The sequence below is a fragment of the Lonchura striata genome, chromosome 17 (assembly GCF_046129695.1).
Source record: "Lonchura striata isolate bLonStr1 chromosome 17, bLonStr1.mat, whole genome shotgun sequence".
NCBI lineage: Eukaryota > Metazoa > Chordata > Aves > Passeriformes > Estrildidae > Lonchura > Lonchura striata.
Window position 1 is genome coordinate 6,917,580 of NC_134619.1, and position 22,725 is coordinate 6,940,304.

Sequence of the window (22,725 nt, forward strand, 5' to 3'; positions counted from 1 at the left end):
TCTCACCATGACCACAGCCCCCCTCCGTGCCCCATCTGCCCCCGGGGCACCCATGGGTGCCCGGATCGCCGAGCCCCACCCTCCGCTCCCGCACTACAAGTCCCGGGGATCCCCGCGGCAGCGCCGCCCCGCCGCGCCCGCCTCCCGCAGCACCATGGCCGCGGCCCCGCTGCCCGAGGGGGCTCCGCCAGAACCGCGGGACAGGTAAGACCCCGCTCTCCTTTCCCCGGGGTGACCGCTCCGGACGGGGCCGACACCGCCCGGGGCCGGGGCCGGTGCCGGTGCCGTCCCCCACGATGCCACTTCCGCGAGCGGGGCCTCCCCGAGCCCACCGCTCCTTGGAATCCCCTCGCTTTCCCCACCAGCCACTTCTTCCCACCCCCGCTTCACCCCTTCTTTATTTTCATCCTTTCCTCCCCCTCCCTATCACGTTGTTACTTTTCCCCTCATTTACCTTATTTTTTGGTTTTTGCCCTTATTTTCCCAGCAGATAAGCCACAGCCCCTCATTTTCCAAGCTTGCTTGCACATGCATCCACTCCATTAAGATGAAGAGTGGGACAACCTAAACTTTTCCACTCAAAACCCCCATACAGGGTGATCACCCTCAGCCCCCCCCACATACACACACTCATGTTTCCCCTCTATTTTCCACCCCCTTTTCCAGCGCAGTCTTCAGGGGACTGAATGCTCCCAAACATCAAATATCTAGGAATTGCATTTGGAGCATCACCGGTGCTCCGGGGATGGAGTATCCCTGCTTGTAGGGTACCAACACCCCCAGCGCCGCCCCACTAGCCCTGGAGTCGGTGCCAAAGCATCCCTCCTGTTCCCATCCCTCCTGTTCCCACCCCTCCTGTTCCCACCCCTCCTGTTCCCACCCCTCCTGTTCCAGCAGCTAAGCCCATTGCTGGCAGCTGCCTGTGCCCTTCCTGTGAGTCAGTGGTGGACAGCAGGGAGGATGAAGGTGAGGATGAGGATGGGAGGATGGAGTCTCCCTGAGTTGTACCAGCTGAGTGAGGGATGAGTAACTGGGTTGTGTAACAGAGCCCCTCCACTGTGGCTCCCACTTGATATAAATAGCCAGGGATAATTGGGTTTGCAGAGGGAAATGTTTGTCCTTTGTGGTGAGGGAACAGAGACCACAACAGAGCTGGAAGGGAGCGCCTGAGCGTGGAGCAGCTGGGATGAACCAGCAGCTCCAGGTGGCTCTGGCCAGGGCAGAGCTTGGTACGAGGCTGGGTAAACAGGGGTGACATTCTGTGGGTTCCAGGATGGGCATGGGCATGACGTGTGACAGCAGGATGGCAGCCAGGTCCTTCCACCCCTTGGGCAGACTCATTCATCCCATGTCTGGGTTCCTCCATCCCTCAGGAAGGTTCCTGCATTCCTCAAGCAAGTTCATCCATCCCATGGGCAGGTTCCTTGATCCTTGGACATGTTCCTTCATTCCTTGGGATGGTTTCTTGGACAGGGAAGGCCCAGCCAAGAGCTGGCACACACAGATCCACCCCAAGAAAGCCCAACTCAGTGATGGAGGAAATAGGTTTGACCTCCACACTCCTGTGGGGGCTGCTCCCAGGATGGGATCTGGGAGCAGGACCCTCTCCTGGGAACAGGCATCATTCCACTGGGGGCTTGGTGTGTCTGCAGCTCTGACACCAATCCAGTGACAATACTTGTGACCAAACAAGGAAAATCCACATGCAGTCCAGCTTCCATCCTTAGATCCCAGGGGAAACCCACCCAGCAGCTGCCAGCACCAGAAGGAAAAGGGGATCCTGACTTTTATGCCTGCTTTCCTCTTTTGCCATATTTTAAGTCTGCCATTAGAGGAGGGATTTGCTTAAAAATCACCTGGAAGAAAAAAGTCCAAAACCCAGGAATTGCAGCTTGTGACAGAGCTCAGAAGCTGGGAAGAGGCTTGGGAAGCAGAGGTTTGTGCCAGCAGGAAGGCTCAGTCACAGCTGGCCTTTGGAGCCGGTGTGTCCCACTTGGGAGCCCAGTGGGAATGTCGGGTGGGATGCTGGGGGAGTTGCTCCTGTTGCCTGGACATTGAACAAAGGCAGGAAAAGTGGCAGCAGGAGCACGCGATAAGGAACAATATCCCTGGGCGAGGGCTCCTCGCCCCATGTCCCACATCCCCTTGCTTTTTTGCTTCTTTAATGAGAAGGAACAGAAGTGGCTCCGGAAGAGAATTTTATTTTTAAACTTCTGAGAGAGCTTTTGCAGCAAGAGGGGAGTCCAGGCAGAGACCAGGGATGGAAAAGTTCCTTTGATCATCGCTCGCTTCCCTGACGTTGGGGCAGCAGCTGCAGCTCACGCTGGGGACAAGTTACCCCAAAATCCTCCTTTCCTTGTCCTCTGCCTCAGGACCAGCCCCCCATCTCTGGTTCCCATCAGGTTTCCATCTTTTGAGATGATGCTCTTCTGGTCCCATTGGTGAGCAGGAGCAGGAGGGTTTTCCTGACAAGTCTGGGAGGCAGTGTGTTCCTGCTGCCTCTGGAATAACCTTGGTGGCTCGAGGAGGAGGAGGAAAGGGTGTTTTTCCATTTCTGGCCCCATCTCCAGGTGTTGGTGCTAAGCAGGAGGGAGCACTCTCCCTGGACTCCCTCAGCAGTGGGCGTGCAGAGGCCAAGCTCTTGTCTCACCATGCTGGGGTGGGCTGGGGTCTCACTTGGTGGCCATGGGACTTTGTGTGGGTGCTCTGTGCCCCTGGCAGAGCCTGCCTGCCCTCAGTGTGTCCTGTGCCACCTCCTCCCTTCCTTGGCAGCCAGAGGCTGTGAGCTGAGTGCTGCTCTGCCCCAGTCTCTGCTCCAGGACTGACCTGGACCCCCCTGCCGTGGTGCCAAACATCTCCCACCCTTGCCACATGTCCTGCCCTTCCTTCAGCAGCTGCCAGGCTCCCTGGGCTTCCCGCAGTTTGCCCAGGCTCCCTGGAGAGGCTGGTGCTGGAGGGGGAGCCGGCTGGCCGGGGGGTGGAGGGCAGCTGGCAGGGGGTGCGGAGGGAGCGGGTGGCCGGGCACGGCCAGCGGGATGTTATTCTTAGCCACCGGCAGCCCCGGGGTGTTGAGTTTCACCCACTTGTTTATTCCAGGGCTGAGGGGCAGCTCTTGGGGAAGCTGAATGACCAGGGGGGACCCTCAACCAGACCCCCCACCGATGGGAGCCAAAGGAAAAGGGTGGGAATCCTGGACCAAAAAGCCTTGCATGGTCAGCAGCCCCTGGCCCCGAGCCCCAGCTGCTCCACCAGCTGCATGAGGGGTGCTGGCCAGGTACCCCTGCCCTGGGGTCATCCCCTCCTGCCCCCTGCAGCCCCCTCCCCAGTGGTGTCGAGAAGTCCCTGGGAACTCACCAGTGCCAGGGGATGTGGATGTCACTCTCCAGGTGTCCTCCCTGCTGAGCCCACAGTCCAGGACAGCCGAGCACCCCCAGTCCCAGCAGCAGAGGCACTGGGGCTGGTGTTTATTGCCTGTGCTGGGGGCGGTGAGGGGAGGTGTCACCTCACCCCCAGCCCCCCTCTTTTTCTTTAATCAAGCCAGTGCTATTAATATCAGGTAATGAACGTAATCTGGAGGTTAAGCTATCCTCTTATGCTGCTGACCGGGCACAGACACTCCCCCTGCTCTGCTCCCTTCTCCTGCCGCCATCTCCCAGCCCTGCTGGGGCTCTGCCTCACTCCAGCCTCGTTGGACCCTTCAGTGCCCATTCCAGGGGGACGCTCCATACATGGCTCTGTGCCCCAAGAATCACCCTGGGAGCAGCACTGGCATAGCCCCTCCCTCACCCTGGTAGTGCCAGAGGTTGTGGGACAGGAGCTGAAGTGTGAGCAGGGACAGGGGGTGACACCCCCAGTGCAGGATCACCCCTGGAGCGGCGGCAGGGGGACATGAGCAGCCCCCCAGCCTTCTCCAGCGTCCGCATCTCTGGCTGCTGGGCCCTTGGGCCAGATGGCGGGTGAGTTTTGCTTTGGTTTTGGGTGGAATTTGCTGGTTTTCCTCTGTTTGTTTGCTGGAGTGAGCTCTTGGTGGCTCCTGTCCCAGTCCCTCAGCCCCAATTCCTGTCTGAAAAGATCAGCTTCCCACAGGACATGGCTGCAGCCAGCCAGGCACCTCAGCAGGCTGTGGGGGCTGCTGGGGGGCCCGCAGGGCTGGGAGCTCAGTCAGTGGGTTGTTTACAGGGTGCAGAGCCCAGGACATGCTCTCCTGTCTGCTGCCAAGTTCAGGTTTGGGGCTGTGCCATCTTTCCTTGCTGCTGTGGGCACTTTTGGAACCTGCTGCCTTTTCTCTGGGCAGCCCAGCATGGGTCCAGGGTGGGCAGGGTCTCTGAAGGCAGTGGGATGCAGAGCCTGGGCACAGGGCACAGGGATGGCAATGGGAGCACAGTGGTGAAGGAGAGTAGCATCCCTTGCACCTCAGTAAATCCGTGCTTGGACTAAGCAGGAGCAGAATGCTTCCTCTGTTTGTGCTGGCACAACAGCAGAGCTGGAGTGCCCTTCTCAGGAGCAGGACCCCCCCCAGGCTTCCTCTGGGACACTGTCACAGCAGACCTCACTTTAGAGGTAGAAATGAGCCGTGACACACACTCTGGTTCATCAGCGTGTGCCAAAGTCTTGGTTTATTCTTCCTCACAGCTCAGCCAACAGGCTTGAACTACTCAGACTCTGACTACAGCAGGCTCCCACTGCAGGCTTCCCTTGCAGGCTCTGACAGCAGGCTCAGACTCAGCTCACAGCAGACCCCTCAACAACAACAATTCTCTCTCCCGTTTGGTCAGACCTCCCCCAGCTAACCACTCATCCTTATTGCTCACAGCTGTGATCCATTAAGGGCAAGGATGGTTTGGTAATTAGCACAGCTGTGGCTTATCAGGGGTGAGGTTGCCTGTAATTCATTCTCCTACAATGCTCCAGCAAGGATGCAGTAGCCACAGGGAAGGCAAAAGCATCCCCAAAAGCTGGGGACAGCATGGAGAGAGCTGATGGTAGTCAAGCTCTCCAGGAGGGGCTGCCAAGCCCAGGTGATGTTTCCTTTCCTATTTGCATGGCTTTGGCACCCCAGGGATTTGCTCTGCAGGGGAGGGTCCAAGTGGGACCAGGACCCTCCTCTGGGCAGAGCAACAGCATTGACTCCAACTCTAAACAGAGTCCCTTTCTCTGGGGGCTTCACCTTGTGGGTACAGGGCATTGCAGGGTCTTCAGCACTGCTGCAGGGAATTTCTGAAAAGGAGGAGGGAGGAATGGCCAGTGGAGATGGCTGAGATCAGCCCACCCTTTGGAGCTGCCTTCCTGGCAAAGGCAGCCATGGAAAACATCTACAAATCTTGAAGCGTAACATTAGGAGAAAAGGCATGACCTTTGGAGAACTCCAGGACAGCCCTACAGCCCCACAGGCGTGCTGCTCCCAAATAAATAATGGGAATTATGTGGATTTGAGAGGTGTAGAATATCATCTGCCTGTAGAAGTTGAGGCATAGATGTATAGGTTTAGATGATATTGATAGAAATGTGTAGAATTTTGGTGAGAATACAGAATTATTTGGATGAGATGAGGCAGAGCACCACCTTTTGTGATGGGATTCAGGTGCTGCAGCCCCAGGTGTGCAAGGGGAGGATGGCTCTGCTCCTCTCCCAGGGGCCTGTCCCTGCATCCTGCAGCAATGTCCCCTCCATGCCAGCACCCCGGAGAGCAGAATGGAGAGATGATGGGAAAGCAAGGTGGGGCTGTGTCTGTAATTCTTTGCACTGGTGGAGCTGTTGGAGTCCGAGCCCCTTCCTCCCTGCCAGGAGCTGGGTGATGTTGATGCTGGTGGGAGCAGAGCTCAGCCTTGCTCTGGCTCTGAAAAACAGAGCCTTGTCCAACCGAGAGTCACTTTGGGAATGATGGCCTGGGTCAGGATCTGCAGGCTGGCACAGCAGAGCTTGGTGCTGTGTGACACCACGGAGCAGAGCATCCCCAGAGGGGGATGTCTCATGGAGACTGATGTGCAATGCCAGAGGAGAGCCAGCCGAGCAGCCTGCTGTCCCAGGAGAGGGGCTGGGATGTGGATGAAAGGAACCGCTTTCTTCTGTGTAAACAACTGTGTTTTTGTCACCTCTGCTTTTATCAAGCCGAAGTGACGTCGTTTATGTCCCAGCAGCAGTGGCTGCTGTCGGCCCCGCTCTGGGAGTAGCACCGGTGGGTAGCGGCTGCTGCAGCATCACCCGTGGGAGAGGAGATCCAAACATCCCGCCTGGGTTTGCTTCTCCTCATGGAAGGAGCCATTTTTTCACAGGAAGACATCCCAGAAGGTTTCCCAATGGATGTCATCTCCTGAGGTTGCTTTCATAGAGTTGTAGTTGGGGTGTTTTGGGCTCCTGGTTGAGCCTGAGCCTGGCAGTGCTTGGAGCTGGCTGTGTGTGCTGATGGGCTCTGGCCAGGGATGGGGTGTTGGTGTCCTGAGCTCCTGTGGGGATCTCCATGAGTGCACAGTTTAGGGTGGGAGAGGTCCTGCCACAGGGGCTGGAGCTACAGCCTGGCTTTTGTTAGCAGGAGTTCAGCAAAGCCAGGCAAATCCCTATGTCCTTGCCTGCTCCACAGGGATGTGCCAGAGGTAGGGATGGGGTGCTGTGGGCATCCTGCCATTCCCAGGGGGCTTGCTACAGGGATCCCACCGTGCCCAGGGGGTTTGTTTGCCATGCAGGGATGGGGGTCACTTCGCACACAGATGGCCCTTCTGAAATTTTGATCTTTATCTAAAATGGTTCTAAAAAGGGCTGGGGGAAGGGAAGGGGATTAATCTTCATACCGAAACAGCTTAAAATCAACCCAAAATCTGTAAAGCCCTGCAGTTTAAGCCCTTTCAAGAGCAAGCCATAACAGAGCAGCAGCAAAGCCCTGCTGGCTCGGCTGGGCTGTACCAAACAGTGAAGGCTTGGAGCCAGTGCTGCCCAGATCTCTTGACTTCCCTTCCAGCCCAGTCATGGCTGGGGAGAGGAACAGCATGAGCCAGGAGAGTCCTTAGCACTTTCTCCTAGGGAGCAGATGTCCCTCTGGGGCAGCAGAACAGGAGCAGGGAGGAGCAGGCGTTGGTATAAATAATCCTCCCTGTCCCTTAGCTGGCCAGGCAGCGGCTGCAGCTTATCTGCTGGCCAAAGGCCACTTATTGCCTCCCGGCCACAGCTCTCCTCCTGCCAGCCTGGAAAGGGCTCTGGAGGGTGCCTTGTTCCTCTCCCACAGGGAAGATAAGGAAGAGTGTTCAGCAGCTCCAGGGCTTTGGGTGAGCTCAGAGCACTCAGCTTGCAGGCTTGTCCCAGGGGCTTCAGGACAAAAGGCTGGGAGAACAAGGCCTTGTGTGTGAGTGGAGCACTCAGAGTGGGGAGAGGAAAGGGACTGAGGATGGTTGTGGTGTAACCCATGTGTTTGACTGCTATCCCCAAGAAAGGTGCCTTGGCACACCAGGGTGAGTTGTTGCCCCCTGGAACACGCCCTCTCACTGACATGAGACAGATGCAGACATTCCTCAGACAGCAGGACTTTAGGGACGGATGTTTGCATGGCACCCCTTCCAGGCTCAAATTGCTTCTGTGTGAGAATTCCTCGGTGTTACCTGTGGCCATGGGTCACCGAGATGCGAGTGCTGGTGGTGCTGCAGTGGGGCTGTGCTTGGCTGTCCCACCCTTGACCTGTACAACTCCCTCATACCCGCTCCCACACGCCAGGCACGTGTGTCCTTCCCCACCACGGTCATTGTGCCCCTCCTCTGCCCACCCAGCAGCAGCAGTGCTGAATCCCTGGACCGGCTCTATCCCGCCGTGGGCTCCACCAAGCCCCCCCGCAAGCGGACCACCAGCCAGTGCAAGTCTGAGCCCCCGCTGCTGAGGACCAGCAAAAGAACCATCTACACAGCAGGCCGGCCACCCTGGTACAACGAGCACGGGACACAGTCCAAGGAGGCCTTTGTCATAGGTAGGTCACCTCTGCATCTAATGTTTTGTCTATTTGAGCCAGGTCTTATAAGCTCTCATAGACAAACATTATACCCTTGATGGCTCAGCTACTTCAGGTGGCATAAAAGTAACAGGATGGCTCCTGGGACAGTGTTGGAAACAAAAAGTTTTAATGAAAGGCAAAATAAAAAAGCTCTTTACAGGGAAAAACTGAGCCAGGGCAAGAGATTCTTGCTCCTGCTAAAACACTTCACAAAAGTTATTTACACCTTTTGTTCTCTTCTTTTTCTAGTGAATTGCTTAGGCGGGACTTTCTGGCTTCTGTCCAGTTAGGTATCCTTAAGTTTGAGGTGAAGTCTCCAAGGTCCTATGAAGTGTCTTTTAACCAAATTGAGGAGAGAAACTTCTGGGCTTTTCTCCTTTTTAAGTAGACAAAGGGTAACTTGTTTACTCCATCAACAGGAGGCAGATTCCTACATGCATCCATGCCACCTGTCCCGTGGCTCTCCCCGAGATCTTGGTGGGAATCCTACCCCACAACCTACTTGGAAATCTGGGGTTGGGTCCAGCCTGAACACAAGCAGTGGGAATCTCTGTGGTTAGTCCTGCTTGGACTGGGTGGGCTGAACCTCAGAGTGTGCAGGGGTGTGATGGGTTGTAGGAGACCACACTCTGCTTCTTGTTCCCTCAGCTCCTGTTGCCTGGGCTGTCACAGGTTCCTAGGGATTCAGTCTAGACTGGTTCCCATGCCAGCACTCCCCATGTTACATGACCATCCATGGGTGGGTTTCCCAGCTTTTGCTGGGCATGTTGCTGGCAGTTCCAGTACATGCCATTTGACATTTTCCAGGATAATCTCTTGGAGTGCCTGTTACTTCCCACTTTGAAGGCTCCTCCAGCTTGGTGCAGCAGTGCAGGAGACCTGCAGCCTGTGGTGGGAAGGGCTGTGCCTGGGGTTGGTGGCTTCATCACCTTTTCCCTGGCAGGCCTGGGAGGAGGCAGCGCCTCTGGGAAGACCACGGTGGCCACCATGATCATTGAAGCTCTTGATGTCCCGTGGGTGGTTCTGCTGTCCATGGACTCCTTCTACAAGGTGAGGGCTGCACCCCTGTTGGCCTGGCCAGGCTCCTCAATTTGCCATTGCCCAGAGAAGCTGTGGCTGCCCCATTCCTGGAAGTGTTCAAGGCCAGGCTGGACAGGGCCTAGAGCAACCTGGCATAGTGGAAGGTGTCCCTGCCTATGGCAGGGGGTTGGAATGAGATGAGTTTTAAGGTCCCTTCCAAACCAAACCAATTGGGGTTATGTGGCAACCTCTGGTAAAGAAATACCTTGTAGATTTAGGGACAACCATGTGGTTTTCCCTTCCAGTGGCTTTTGTGGGGCAGGGAAGAGGTGACTGGGCAGGGCAGTGGGGAGAGAACTGCTCAGCCATGTGCCCTAAGCTCTGCTGTGTGGCAGGTGCTGACCAAGCAGCAGCAGGAGCAGGCAGCCAGCAATGACTTCAACTTTGACCACCCCGATGCCTTTGACTTTGACCTCATCATCGCCACCCTGAAGAAGCTGAAGCAAGGCAAGAGCGTCAAGATCCCCATCTACGACTTCACCACCCACAGCCGGAAGAAGGAATGGGTATGGGACACTGAGGGGGTGGGGAAAGGTGGGGATGGCCAAGGCAGGACAGAGGGACCCCTCCAGCCCCTCACCCCTGCAGTCCAATTGGTGCTGTCACCCTCTGCTCTGCGCCTGGCTCAGGGTGCGTTTTTTGGGTGAGCTGTCACAGTCACAACCCAGAGAGATTGCCAGGGACGGGGCGCCTCTGAACAGATGTTCTGTGCCTAACCACATCCATTTTGCCTCCACAGAAAACCCTGTATGGTGCCAATGTGATTATCTTTGAAGGCATCATGGCATTTGCAGACAAGGAGCTCCTAAAGGTGAGGAAAGGTTTTGAAGCAGTTCCAGGGAGACATGGTGGGAGGATGCTCTCTCCTGAGGTCCTGCAGCAGGGAGGTTACCTTCTCTTCCAAGTTACACCAGATGCTGCAGCACTTCCCGAGGCAGGTGAAATAGGCTTTTACTCTCAGTAGCCAGGGAAGAGCCCCTGGCAGAGATCAAGTGTTTCAGCAAATACCTCAAACTCAGCCATTCGTGCCCAGGAAACAGGAGCTGAGTAGTGACATGGTTCCTGGCAGTGCTGGTGGATAAACACAACTAGAAATAGCCCACCTCCACACTGCATGCTGCATCTTGCACAGCCAGAGGCAAAGTCTGCTGAACTTCTACTGCACAGAGCCTGGTGTTCCTAGCATGGAATCATCCAGCACTTCACGCTCTCTTGAGGATTATTTGGATTTATCATAGAATCACAGAATAGTTTGTGTTGGAAGGGACCTTAAAGCTCATCTTGTTCCACCCCCTGCCATGGACAGGGACACCTTCCATGAGACCAGGTTGCTCCAAGCACTGTCCAACCTGGCCATGAGCACTTGCAGGGATCCAGGGGCAGCCACAGCTTCTCTGGGCACCCCATGCCAGGTCCTCACCACCCTGGCAGGGACAAATTTCCTCTCAGTATCCCACCTAACCCTGCCCTCTGGCATTGTGGAGCCACTCCCCCTTGCTCTGTCACTCCAAGCCCTTGTCCAAAGTACCTCTTCAGTTCTCTTGGAGCTTCTTTGGATAGTGGAAGGGGCTCTAAAATCTCGCCATAACCTTATCTTCTCCAGGCTGTACAACCCCAGCTCTCTCAGCCTGTCTCCATCCCTCAGAGTATCTGCAGCTCTGACAAATGCTGCAGCAGGCAGTGAGCCATACACAGACTTAGCCAAGCTCTGTCTGAAAAGTTTCCTCCTTGCCAAGTGAGAGCTTGGGTTGCACTTTCCTGGAGCAAGGATGACCTCCAGTGGACAGCTGGGTGAATCCCCCAGGAGACTCCACTCAGCATCCCCACTCCTGCCTCTTGTAGCTAAGGACAGAGTCATGAGCTGCCCTGCTGTGCTGGGCTCCTTTCCAGCAATAATTCCCTGCCTGTGGGAGAGGCTTGGAATGAGATGATCTTTACGGTCCCTTCCAGTTCAAGCCATCCAAGGATTCTTCATTTAAGAAGCCAGTGCTTGGTGTGTCACAGACAGTAACTCCTCCTTGCTCTTAAATAACTTCCAGCCAAAGTGTTTGGGCTGGTTAGCAGAAGGGACAGAGTTTGGAGCAGGACAGGTCTCAGGGGACACGGGAATAAGGTGGCAGCAAGGGGGTCACAGCAGCACCAGCTGCGTTCCACGGAAAAGCTCAGCACAGGCCGGAGCAGAGCCAGGCCCTGTTAATCAGGTGCTGGGCTGAGCTCAGCCCCGCGTGGGGCAGCAGGGGAAGGTGGGTTGAGTCCCACTCCTGACCAGGTGGGATTTGTCCCCTCCCCTCTCAGCTCTTGGATCTGAAGATATTCGTGGACACGGACTCGGACATCCGCCTGGTGCGCCGCCTGCGCAGGGACATCAGCGAGCGAGGCCGGGACATCGAAGGTGTCATCAAGCAGTACAACAAGTTTGTCAAGCCCGCCTTCGACCAGTACATCCAGCCCACCATGCGCCTGGCTGACATCGTGGTCCCCCGAGGTACCGCCCAGGGCACTCCTCAGTGACACCACTCAGAGACCCCAACCCGCTGCCCTCAGCTCTGGGCTTCGTGGCTTTCTGAGCCCTAACCCTAGGAGTAACCCTAACCCTAGGCAGAGCAGGAGAACCCTCATGGGGGTAAGGCTGGGGCCAAGCAGACAGATGTTGGGGAAGCCATGGTGTGCAGTCCTGTGTTCCCCCTGGCATGCCTTTTGTAGCTGCAGAATCCCTGGAGCTCTGGGCTTTGTGCTTTTCTGAACCCTGACTCCAGGTGTAACCCTAACAGACATGGTTTAGTGGTAGGCTTGGCAGTGCTGATTTAATGGTTGGACTCAATGATCTTAGAGGGCTTTTTCAACCTTTGCAATTCTGATTCTGTGGTTCTTTTGCTTTTGGGTCACTCCAGGGAGTGGAAACACTGTGGCCATCGACCTGATTGTTCAGCACGTCCACAGCCAGCTGGAAGAGGTGAGAGCTGCCTGGTCCGTGGGTGGTGAGGGGGGTTCACAGCCTTGCCTGGCAGGGAGCTGTGCTCTGGGTGCCCAGGTGGGAATGGTCTGGCTTCTCCTGTGCTCCAGGTGTGGGAGTTCCTGTGAACTCCTCCCAGCCCTCTCCCTCAGGCCAGTGAAGGAAACTGCCTTCTCCCTGTGCTCTGGTTGGTCCTGGCTCCTCTGCCAGCTGTGGTCCAGCAGCAGCTTCCTTCCCTCCCTGGGACAGCAAGTCATGAGGGGACAAACCAGCCACCCTCCTGTGATCCAAGGGATGTGTCCCCCAGCCTTCAACTCTCCCAGGGCCAGCATTGCCCAAAACCCTCCACTTCTCTTGGACTTCTCCTCTTCCCTCCCATGCAGATACTGCTGCACAGTCTTTTCAGCCAGGAGCCCTTCTCCACTTCTGTGCTGTGTGCAGCTCCTGGGTTTCAAAATTCAAAGTCTTGCCAAGTTTGAGTCCCTGTCCAGCTACATGCTCCATCACTTCGCCACTGCTGCCTTGAAGTCTTCTCCTGTTTGTCCTGGGCCAGTTCTGACCAGTGGTTTGGGACTCTGCAATGAGCTGATGGCATTTTATGTTGCTGTCCCCGAGCAGCAGAGTCTCCTCCCACCCCACATCTGTAGCTTTGGTGATGCTTTAGTCATGGAAATGCTTGGAGTGATGTCCTGACAAGTGCAGGGAGTGTGACCTGGATATAGATGCACTGGAAAGTAAAGGGCTTGATTCTTTCAAGTCTTTTTTGGAGCTCCAAGGTGGCAGGAGCTGCTCAGCCCTGGGCTGGGAGCTGGCACACCTTGACATCCAGCTTCCCATGCCCACTGAGGAGGGACTGCTCTTGGCAAAGGTGTCTTGGCAGTTTCCTCCTTCTGGAGTGCCTGGCTGCCTGAATTCCCAGCATTAAGCTCGGGTTGGGAAGGTGGTTTCTAAACCCTCGGTTGCAGGAAGAAGGATCAAAGCCCCAGCATCTCTGCTAGTGCCAGGCTGAGAAGGGCACCCAGCCCTGAGGCAGAGTCCAGGAAAGGGGAATGGCTGTTTCCCCCAGCTCCTGGGATCCAGCCAGGGAATACCACAGCAAACCCAGCACCCCACGGTGCCACTGTGAGCCCCTCAAGGGGTTGGCTTGGGGAGGGCTTTCCTGACCTGGGGAGGGGAAGAAGGGCAAAAAGCTGCATGTGAATTCAGGAAAATACTCCTATTTTTCCTTTCTTTTTATCTTTAAACGACCCTGGTGTTGACAATGCTTAATACCGGTTGCGTTGTGTCTTTGTGTTGCTGCCGCAGCGTGAACTCAGTGTCAGGTAAGAGCCCTCACTCTGTCCTGTCTGTGCAGCCGAGGCATTTCCAATGCCAGGCACTGCTTGGCCTCACCCCGACCCGCGGCGGGACCGGCAGCTCGTGTAGTGCACGGCCTTGTCACCCTCCACGGGGACAAAAGGCCACCTTGGCTTTGGGATGGCAGGGACAGGGCTGCTCCCCAGGGAGGTACTGCCAGCGTGAGTGCAGACCCCTGAGGCTGGGACAGGGCCAGGTTTGTACCTGGGGATCCTCGGCCTCTGCAGGAGGGGAGGCTTTGCATCCTGAGGTTCTCTTTTATTTCTCTTCATCCTCTAAAATGAACGATTTTCAGAGCTGCTCTCCACCCCTGGTGATTAAAGATCGTTAAACATCAACTATTAGATTAGTCAAAGCATCTTGAAAAAAGGGCGGAGAGTAGCTTTTTAAATGGGCAGATAGTGATAGTATGAGGGGGAGCAGTTTTAAACTAAAGGAGGAGAAATTTAGATTGGGTAATAGGAAGAAATTCTTCCCTGTGATGGTGCTGAGGCCCTGGCACAGATTGCCCAGAGAAGCTGTGGCTGCCTCATCCCTGGAAGTGTTCATGGCCAGGTTGGATGGGGCATGGAGCAACCTGGGATAGTGGAAGGTGTCCCTGCCTGTGACAAGGGGTTGGGATAAGATGAGCTTTAAGGTCTCTCCCAGCTCAAACCAGTCTGTGATCTCAAGGGTGGTGGGAGCCCTGGTCCCCTCACTGCACACAGGAATCTTCCTGGAGGCACCCAAAGGAGCACAGCAGCTTCATATGGCCAGAGGTACCAGCTTTCCCACAGCTTCTGGAGGATGCAGAACCTTTTCTGGAGGACTGAGAAAATCCTGCTAAGTCCAGCAGGATTTCTAAATTCTCAGTATCTGCAGGTGGATGCTATAACATATATGTTGAATTACTTAACCTCTTCAGCGTGGGGCCTCAGATGGGGCTTCAGCTCTCTTGCTTCCATTAAGAAGCCACCTAGGCTTTCAGGTATTCTTGTAGGGAACAGACAGAATGCATTACTGAAGATGGGTTTCCATTTAGATCTCCATCATTGCATGGAGATACTCAACTCAAGTAACCTTGAGATTTACATTTGGCATACAGTGAGCTTTTAAAATAACTGAGATGAACAGGGAGAAGGCTCTGCTTTACTTACTTCTGCCTCAGCCAGTCATTTCCTAGACTAGACAAGTGGATGTTTTATTTTATTTCCCTTTGCTTGCTTAACACCATGGGGCCTGATATTTCCATACAGACACATAAGCTTCCCTCTGTCCTGGAGATCCAGGTGGAAAAATGCTCCTTAGTATGACAAGAAATCTGTTGGTTTAATAATGGCAGAAATGACATTAGAGAGGAGACTAATATGTGTGCAAACAGATATGTGTATCTAGAGATAGATACTCAAACACACATAAAATTTCCTTTCTCCTCCTTAATCAAAGGGTTGTTAAGTACAGGTGATCTTGTTCTGCATTTAAAAATTGAGTATTTAGTATATCCATAAAGTATTAGAAGTTTTATGATGGCAAGTTTGGAAAGGTAATCTCCAGAAACACCTCCATGATCACCACACCCACAGTTGGTTTTATGTTCTGTTTAAAGGTTTCATTTGCTGCCTTTGACAGAAAATCTGGAAAAAAAATCCTGCAAAACCCCAAATCTGTTGCCAATGCTGGAGGCCCAGTGCTTTACTGCTGCTGTGGTTTCCCCCAGCCCCGTGTCTCTCTGCAAGAGGAGTGGGTGGATGGAGAGTCGCATCGAGTGAGATGTGCCTGGCAAATGCAGGCTTTTCATCACAAACAATTCCCCATCCTCTTGTCCAGAGTGGCTTCATCTAAATGTCACAGTTGTTCTGAAGTCACTGCTGTTTGGAGGTGGTGGGGACACAGGGAGGGCTTTGTGCTGGTAGGATAAAACCTGAGTGCTCAGATCTGGCCCCAGTCCCAGGTGTCTCTGTGATCTTTGTGCTCCAGGGCTGCCTCTCCTGGCCAAGTGACAGGCAGGGAGTGCCTTTCCCCACTCAGGCTGAATTCTGGGGGTTTTAAAGCAAATGGTGCCTTCTTTGGACATGCAAGGCTTGTTATCATTCTGAAGCTACTGGCTAGTGAGGAGCATGCTTGCCTTCCCTGTTATTCCCTCAGAGCACAGGTGGGACCTTAGCATTCTTAGGATATTTCTTACCCAGCTTCCCCCATGTTTGACTGTGCTCATGCTGGAGATGTGGTTCCATACCAGCACTCCCAGGTGGGTATTCCTCCTGGAGCCTGGCAGCAGGAGCCAGAGCAGCCAGCCCGTGCTGGGACACAGTGCTCCCAGCCCAGCCTGTTCTCCATCCCTCCTGCCACGCTCTCAGCATCCAGCCCCGCTCCTGGAGCCGGTGTTCTTTCCAGCCTGTTCCCCTCACCAATCAATATTCCCACCCCAAGGTCCTGATCAGCTTGGCGTGCCCTTTGCCAATTGTGTCTTTAAATATCAACCCGTGGCGCAGTTTAATAGCCCTTGTTTGAAATGTCAGCCCTGAAAGGCAGCCGTGTACGTGTTTGAAATGCCTTGACTGCATCATCTCCTTTGTAGCTGGATGTCTCTTGTCTGCTTCCTGCTCGATAGCATGTTCCACAAAGAGCCAAGGATGCTCCCTGAAGCCTTCCTGGAATATGGTCGCCCCTTTCTCTCTCTCTCTCTCTTCTCTCTTTCTTCTTTCCATTTTATTTTCCCCTCAAAGCCTTTGTTCTCAGGGGGAAAAAATAAGTTTCCAAAATAAGACGCTTTCTTGACGTGCTCATGACTGCCCGTCTGGATGTTCTGTCACAGTCCTGTGGTGGCAGGGAGGGACAGGAGGCATCACACTCCCTCCTTCCCTCCCAGGATGGGCAGGGGGTGGCACAGTGGATGGCTGCTCTTCCTTGCAGGCCTGCAGGCCCTCTCCAGTTATGGTGGGCCCAGGGCAGGTCCAGGTGAACCCAGGGGAAGGAAAGTCATCCCTGCAGATGATGTTCTGCAAAGAGCCAGGTTTCTCTCCACATTTCCAGTGCTCTTGGCTTTCCATGTTCTCCAAGGCTTGGAGATCATCATCATGCAGGAGGGGGATGCCCCTGACAGCCGACAAGCATTTTGTCTGGGAGTAGGGCAGGTTGGATGAAGGATTTTAAGCTGGACAAAGGTTTTTGGCCTTGAGTGCCTGTGCTTGCTCTTAGCTTGCATTGGAGCCCTCAGTGAGGGTTTGCCATGAGCCCTGGGAGTGTGGAGAGCCAAGTTGGATGGGGCTTGGAGCGACCTGGTCTAGTGGAAGGTGTCCCTGCCCATGGCAGGGAGGATGGAATGAGCTGATCTTTAAGGTTCCTTCTCATCCAAATCATTCTAGCATTCTGTGGTTCTACATCCCTCCAAGCTCCAGGAGCCACCATTGCAGTGTGGTACTACCTGGGACAGAGGTGGGACAGTGTCCCTGCTGTGGCTCCAGGACAGTGAGAGCAGACAGTTCTTTTCCCTCATGGAGCCAGGAGTGGAGCCAGTGCCTTGGAGAGCAGTGGTGACATGACTTGGTCACCAAGGGAGGAGCATTGGGTCTGCACGGTGATGGCCCAGGCACCAGGCAGGTCTAAGAGCCGTTGATCAATTAGGGGATTTTTTCCCCCTCTGACTAATGACAGTGCTTTCTCCTCTGTTTCATGTCATGTTTGTCCCTCTCCTCTTAAACTCTCATGTCTCCTGTCTTGTCTCCCCTGAACATCCCTCCCACCGGGTGACCAGAGGAAGCTGCGCTGGGATATGTGAGGAGACAAATGCTTTTGGCAGTGTTGTGACACTAACGGCGGGGAGTGGGCGAGGGCTGCGCAGGGTGAGCCGCCTCACTAACCCGGGCAGGGCGTCTTGGGGCAGACAGCTCGTGGGGTCCCGCTTTGCTGGGGCTCTGTGGGCCAGACAGAGGTGGGGGCACTTGAAAGAGAAGCTTTATCCCAAAAATGGGACCCGTTTCCCCAGAAAGCACCATGGGGAGACCCCACAACACTGAGTGCCTTCCAAGCAGGGTGGTATCCACACCTCCCTGTCCCCACACTGCATGGGTGTCCAAGGAAGGTGTGGAAAACTTGGTGGCAGAATGCTGACATCATTTCTTGGGGGCCTGTTGACAGCTTGGGATGCTGGGGAGGTGTTCCCACTGCTCATGGAGGTTGGAAAACCCTTGGTATCTGTGGGAGGGAGCAGGAGTCAGGTCACACTGTGACAGGAGAGGGGCTGCCCGTTCCACTGGCATGGTGGGATGCTGTGACATCGACCTGGCAGTGATGGAGGGGAAAAGTGCCAGTGGCAAGCTCAGTCCTTTGCTCCTTGGTGAACTGTGGCGATGGGAGATGACCCAAACAGCTCCTCTGGTTTAAGTGACAGCAGTTTGTCACCTGGGCAAATGCAGCCAAGGCCATGTGCGGCTGTGGCTCTATTTTGGGATCTGTCTCTACCCCATAAAGCAGGTGAGCTGACAGCCCCCATGCCAGCACCAGCATCTCCCACAAGGCCCTGACCACCACATGTATTGGTGTCCCAGGGGCTGGGAGAGGTTTAGGCAGGGCTGTGCCCCCAGGACCTGTCCCCAGGCCAGCTCTGGCAGGAGGAGGGAAGGGAGGGCTGTGGGGGCAGAGCTGAGGGTGCTGCCAGCAAGGAGCATCTCCAAGGGCTTCTAACCCGTGGGACAGCGACTAACGGAGTGAGCTCGCTTCACTGACAGCAGGGCCGGGGCCTTGAGGGCTGCTCGTCCCACCAGCAATGGGCTCTGCACACAGTGGGCAAGCCCACAAAGGAACCACAACCCATCCATGCTCTCTGCATGGCTGCCAGCTGTCCTGGAGTGTTCCCTGCATGGGGCTCTTGGCTGCTATGGAGGAGTGGAGCTGGTAGAGCAAGAAGGAGCCCTTAAGTACCCACAGGCCTTGGGAATGTCTCATTTGGTGTTGGTTGGCCAAGACCAGGAGATGGCTGTGTGGATGGAGGCCTCAAGCTCTGCCCTCCTCCATGCCTATCCATCTTCTCTGTCTTCCTCTCTGCTTGCGTGCCTCTGTGTGCCATTAATCCAGGTTTCTGCTTGATTTGAAGTCTTATTTATGCAGTGCTTTCATTTGCTCTCTTCTCTGCCTCCCTGACATCTCTGTGTTTTTTGCCGGGTGCAGCCGCTGGCACGTGTGTGATCTGACGTGTGGCTTTCCAACCCCAGCCCTCCTCCCAGACAAAGTTGCTTGTCCATGCTGCCCAGCCTTGTGGAAGCCAAATGTGACCTTCTTCTCATTACTGCCACTCTCAGAGGGAGAAGTGACTAATGGGGCTCCATTGTGCACTTCCCCGTGAATGGTGTTCCCTTGATCCCAGAATAGCTCCCAGCCCTATTCGTTATGTGGAATGAGTCACACAGAGCCAGTCCTGTCCAGCCATAAAGTCTTGAAGCTGTTCCCAATTTGGAGTGGGCCAAGTGGTCTCTAAAATAGTCACATTCCAGATACGTGCCAGCGCTGCCAGCCTGGCTGCCTGTCCAATTCCTTGTGATATCTGGCACTTGTAGGTCAGACACAACCACAACAGCCCCTCCTCACCCCGTGAGTCCAAGATCCATCAATAGATAAGACTCTGGAATAGGAGAAGGTTTTGATTTTATTTTATACTTTCTTCCCAAACAGTGGAAACCAAGATGGGCCAGCCACCTTCAGAGCTGTGGCTGGCCCATCCCTGGAAGTGTTCAAGGCCAGGTTGGATGAGGCTTGAATTAACCCTGTCTAATGGAAGGTGTCCCTGCCCATGGCACAGGGCTGGAACAAGATGGTCTTTAAAGTCCTTTGCAACCCAAACCATTCTATGATCCTGGGTGAGCAGTCCAGCAGGAAGGGCAGGTCCTTGGGCTGCAAGGTCACCCTAACTCCAATGGCCCTGGTTTGTGGGTACAGGTCCCTTTGCCATGGCAGGGACCAGGCAGGACTGGCTGCTCACTCAGTTCAGCTGGATGGTCTCTGTGTGTGTTTGCAGTGTGAGATGACATCTGGGAGGATGGCTCTGGCCGTGTGCTGTGCTCCAGCCTTTGGACAGCCTTCCCCAGACCTTCTAACCATGTGTTTGGTTTTCAGGGCTGCCCTGGCCTCTGCCCACCAGTGCCACCCACTTCCTCAGACCCTCAGTGTGCTGAAGAGCACCCCTCAGGTGAGGGGCATGCACACCATCATCAGGTAAAGCCCCTGCTGTGGCTCCTGGGGTGGGATTGGGCTCAGCTGCTGATGGGATGGGCTGCCTGTCTTTGGGCTTCCTAATCCAACTTTTGCCTGTCTGTATGGCTTGAATATACAAGATAGAGCAGATGGTGGTGGCCCCTGCATGGAGGAGCTGTGCAGTTACTGTTCAGTGATCTTGCCAACAGTTTTTCTGCTTTTTACCTTGAAACCAACAGCACAGTTTCAGGTTCAGATGGTACAAACAAGTTACCAGGAAAGGACAGGGACTGCCAGACCTCTGCCAGCATCTCCTGGGACGCATTTTGGTCCAGAGCTGACGTTGCCTTTCCCTTCCCTCTAGAAACAAGGAGACCAGCAGAGACGAGTTCATTTTCTACTCCAAAAGGTTGATGCGGTTGCTGATTGAGCACGCGCTCTCCCTGCTCCCATTCCAGGTGGGTTCAAAGCTGTAGGTGCTGGGTTTCCTCTCTCATTCCTAGCCCTCACCTGCTGGGGAGCCAGGACAGTTCTGGTGCTGCTCCTCCAACCTTCCCTATAGACCAGTCATTTCAACCCTCAGATTAAAACGTGCCAGGACTCCCCAAGGCTATGGAGCAATCCTGTGGCCCTGGGTGACAATTCTTTGTCCAGCCTTGGTGTCCAAGGGTCCATCCCCTGTGGCTTGCTGACTTCAGGGCTCCCGTGAGAGCCACATCAGAGCCCATGGTAACTCTTCTCGTGTGTTTTTTGTAGAGTTGCACAGTCCAGACCCCTCAGGGGCATGACTATGAAGGGAGGACATACAGTGGGAAGCAAGTAAGTGGAAGCCATTGAGACCTGCCTTGTGAGGGTGCATTGGAAGCCCTGGCTGCCACCAGGCTGGGTTTGGTGCCTGCTGTCATGAGTATGACACTGTACCACCAGGAAAGGCAGGTCGATGACCAAAGGTGCCAGCAGCAGTGTCACTGTGCCACTCATGCCTTCTCACTGAGGGTGGGCTGGGAGTGGCACAGCCCCCTTGGAAGGGATGTGCTTTTAGGTTGCCCATTAGAATCCCCTGCTGCTGAGACCCAATGTGGGGTGGTGGCAGCTCCTACACTGTGCAACCACCCTGGCTGTGTGCTGCAGATCACCGGGGTGTCCATCCTGCGAGCAGGAGAGACGATGGAGCCAGCGCTGCGCGCCGTGTGCAAGGACGTCCGCATCGGCACCATCCTCATCCAGACCAACTGCAACACTGGCGAGCCAGAGGTGAAGGCCACTGAGCACATCCCCTGATGGTAACCTGTGTGCAGGGTGGGGACGTGGCTCAGGTGTTTCCTAACAGCCCTTCAGCAGCCCCAGAGTTTGTCTTGGCAGGGGTTGAGTGCTTTGAAAGCTGCTCAAGTGGGTTTTGCCAGCAGGCACACAGGGGCTGGTTTGTGCTGGCTCTGAGCTGACAGCCAGGGTCCCAGGGACAGAGAGGCAGGAGGGATCCTTCTCTCCTCAAAGAGAAGGGCTCAGGTCTCTCCATTTGCCTGCAACCTCTAAGCTGCTTTCTCTTCCTCCACCCAGCTCCACTACCTGCGGCTGCCGAAGGACATCAGCGAAGACCACGTCATCCTGATGGACTGCACGGTCTCCACGGGCGCCGCAGCCATGATGGCAGTGAGGGTGCTGCTGGTAGGGATGGCTCGGGCAGGGGGTTTGCTCTGGAGCAACCTGCAAAGCACTGGCCACAGCTGTGCTGAGGGGACATGCCTGGAACTGGCTCCTCTGCAGGAAGGAGGATGTCAGGGCATCCAGCACAGGCTGGGATAACTCACCCTGAGCTATCCCTGTGCATTTTCTGTAGGATCATGATGTCCCAGAGGACAAGATCTTCCTGCTCTCCCTGCTCATGGCAGAGATGGGTGTGCACTCGGTCGCCTATGCGTTCCCCCGGGTGAAGATCATCACCACAGCTGTGGACAAGAAGGTGAATGACCTCTTTCGGATAATCCCCGGCATCGGTGAGTGTCCTGCTAGGAAGGACTCGTGGTGAGAGGATTTCTAGTGCTTATGGCAGGGACAGGACATGGTTGTCAGCAGCAGTTAGGTCTGGCCTTACATTGCCCAGAGCCCCAGTGCCCCTCCTGGGTCCTGCTGGCAGCTGGCTGTCAGGATCACTGTGCTGGTTCTGGGGGCTGCAGGGCAGCCATCACCTTGTCAGTACACATGCCATGAGCCTCCTGCAGCCTCAGGCAGAGAAGTCAGGCTGGGACAGCTGGAGCAGCCTTGTGCCCACCTCCTTCTCTAAACTGCCACCTTCTACAAGTTCACCCAAAATAAGCTCACTGTGTTCTGTCCTCACCTCTACTGTGCCAGGAAACACCTTCCACCGGGTGTTAAACCAGCCTGCAGGCTGCTCCGGTTTTGCTGCCGCTCAAGTTTTTCCTGCTATTCAAGCTGTCAGATAAACCTGCTCTGGTCCCCTTGCCTGCTGTGATGAAGACAGGCAGCAGGATGGGTCTCAAGGCTCCCACAGTGCTGCACTCTGACTCTCTCTCTCCCCACAGGGAATTTTGGTGATCGGTACTTTGGGACGGACGCTCCTCCTGACTGGAGTGATGATGAGGATGCTCTTAGCACTTAGCTGGATGTGGAGGTGCCACTGGCACCAGGCAGCTTCAGCACCGCACCTTAACCCCTCTGTCCAGTGCAGATTTCTCCTTCCTCTCACCAAGCATAGATATTTTTTTCAAATCTTACATCGGAGATCTAGGGCATATTTTTTCAGAGAAACGTAAATCCTAGTTTGACTTCATGGGCAGTCACATGTCCCAGCACAGAGTGGAGTTAATTTATTTTAATTTAAATATTTGCCTATATAACTTATTGGAGATATTTTATAAAGAACAATAATAAATTTTTTCTCTGGTTTTCTTGAACTGAGCCATTCTTTGTCACTTTCCATGGCTGCCTAGAAGGATTCGTGACCCTTCAAGACTACAGTCCTGGGAGGGGAGATGCTATGAGCAGTGGTGGGAGGTCAAGAACACCACACCTTCAATCCAAACAAAGACTTTGTGCCAGAGTAGAGACAGTTCCCCTTGCCTGAAGGGCAACCAAAGCTATTATAGAGCATCCAAAGGAGCTACACAAGGATGATGAAGCATCTGGAGGGAAAGCCATATGAGGAGCAGCTGAGGTCACTTGGTTTGTTAGCCTGGAGGAGACT

The 22,725-nt window shown here is 54.9% G+C and overlaps 1 protein-coding gene and 1 long non-coding RNA gene across 5 annotated transcripts; one reads left to right on the forward strand and one right to left on the reverse strand.

Moving 5' to 3' along the window:
- Positions 1-111: 111 nt before the first annotated feature.
- On the forward strand, positions 112-22,439 carry UCKL1 (uridine-cytidine kinase 1 like 1). Of its 4 annotated transcripts, none has more exons than XM_021527304.3 (15): positions 112-204; positions 7,752-7,945; positions 8,913-9,019; positions 9,385-9,555; positions 9,789-9,860; positions 11,345-11,534; positions 11,941-12,002; positions 17,092-17,111; positions 19,446-19,544; positions 19,888-19,981; positions 20,280-20,342; positions 20,655-20,777; positions 21,081-21,188; positions 21,361-21,517; positions 22,064-22,439. In XM_021527304.3, exons 1-15 carry the CDS (start codon positions 155-157, stop codon positions 22,138-22,140), a joined length of 1,587 nt encoding a protein of 528 aa, XP_021382979.2. In that variant the 5' UTR covers positions 112-154; the 3' UTR covers positions 22,141-22,439. The 4 variants fall into 4 exon arrangements, with proteins under 4 accessions (XP_021382979.2, XP_021382981.2, XP_021382982.1 ...); XM_021527306.3 differs by having other exon boundaries at positions 136-204; positions 7,755-7,945; XM_021527307.3 differs by lacking the exon at positions 112-204 and adding an exon at positions 3,644-3,956 and having other exon boundaries at positions 7,755-7,945.
- On the reverse strand, positions 2,186-3,504 carry LOC110468966 (uncharacterized). The gene is made up of 2 exons (XR_002465171.3): positions 3,355-3,504; positions 2,186-2,519 (listed from the first exon to the last, which is right to left on the reverse strand). It is a non-coding gene; the product is annotated as an uncharacterized LOC110468966 (long non-coding RNA).
- Positions 22,440-22,725: the final 286 nt, after the last annotated feature.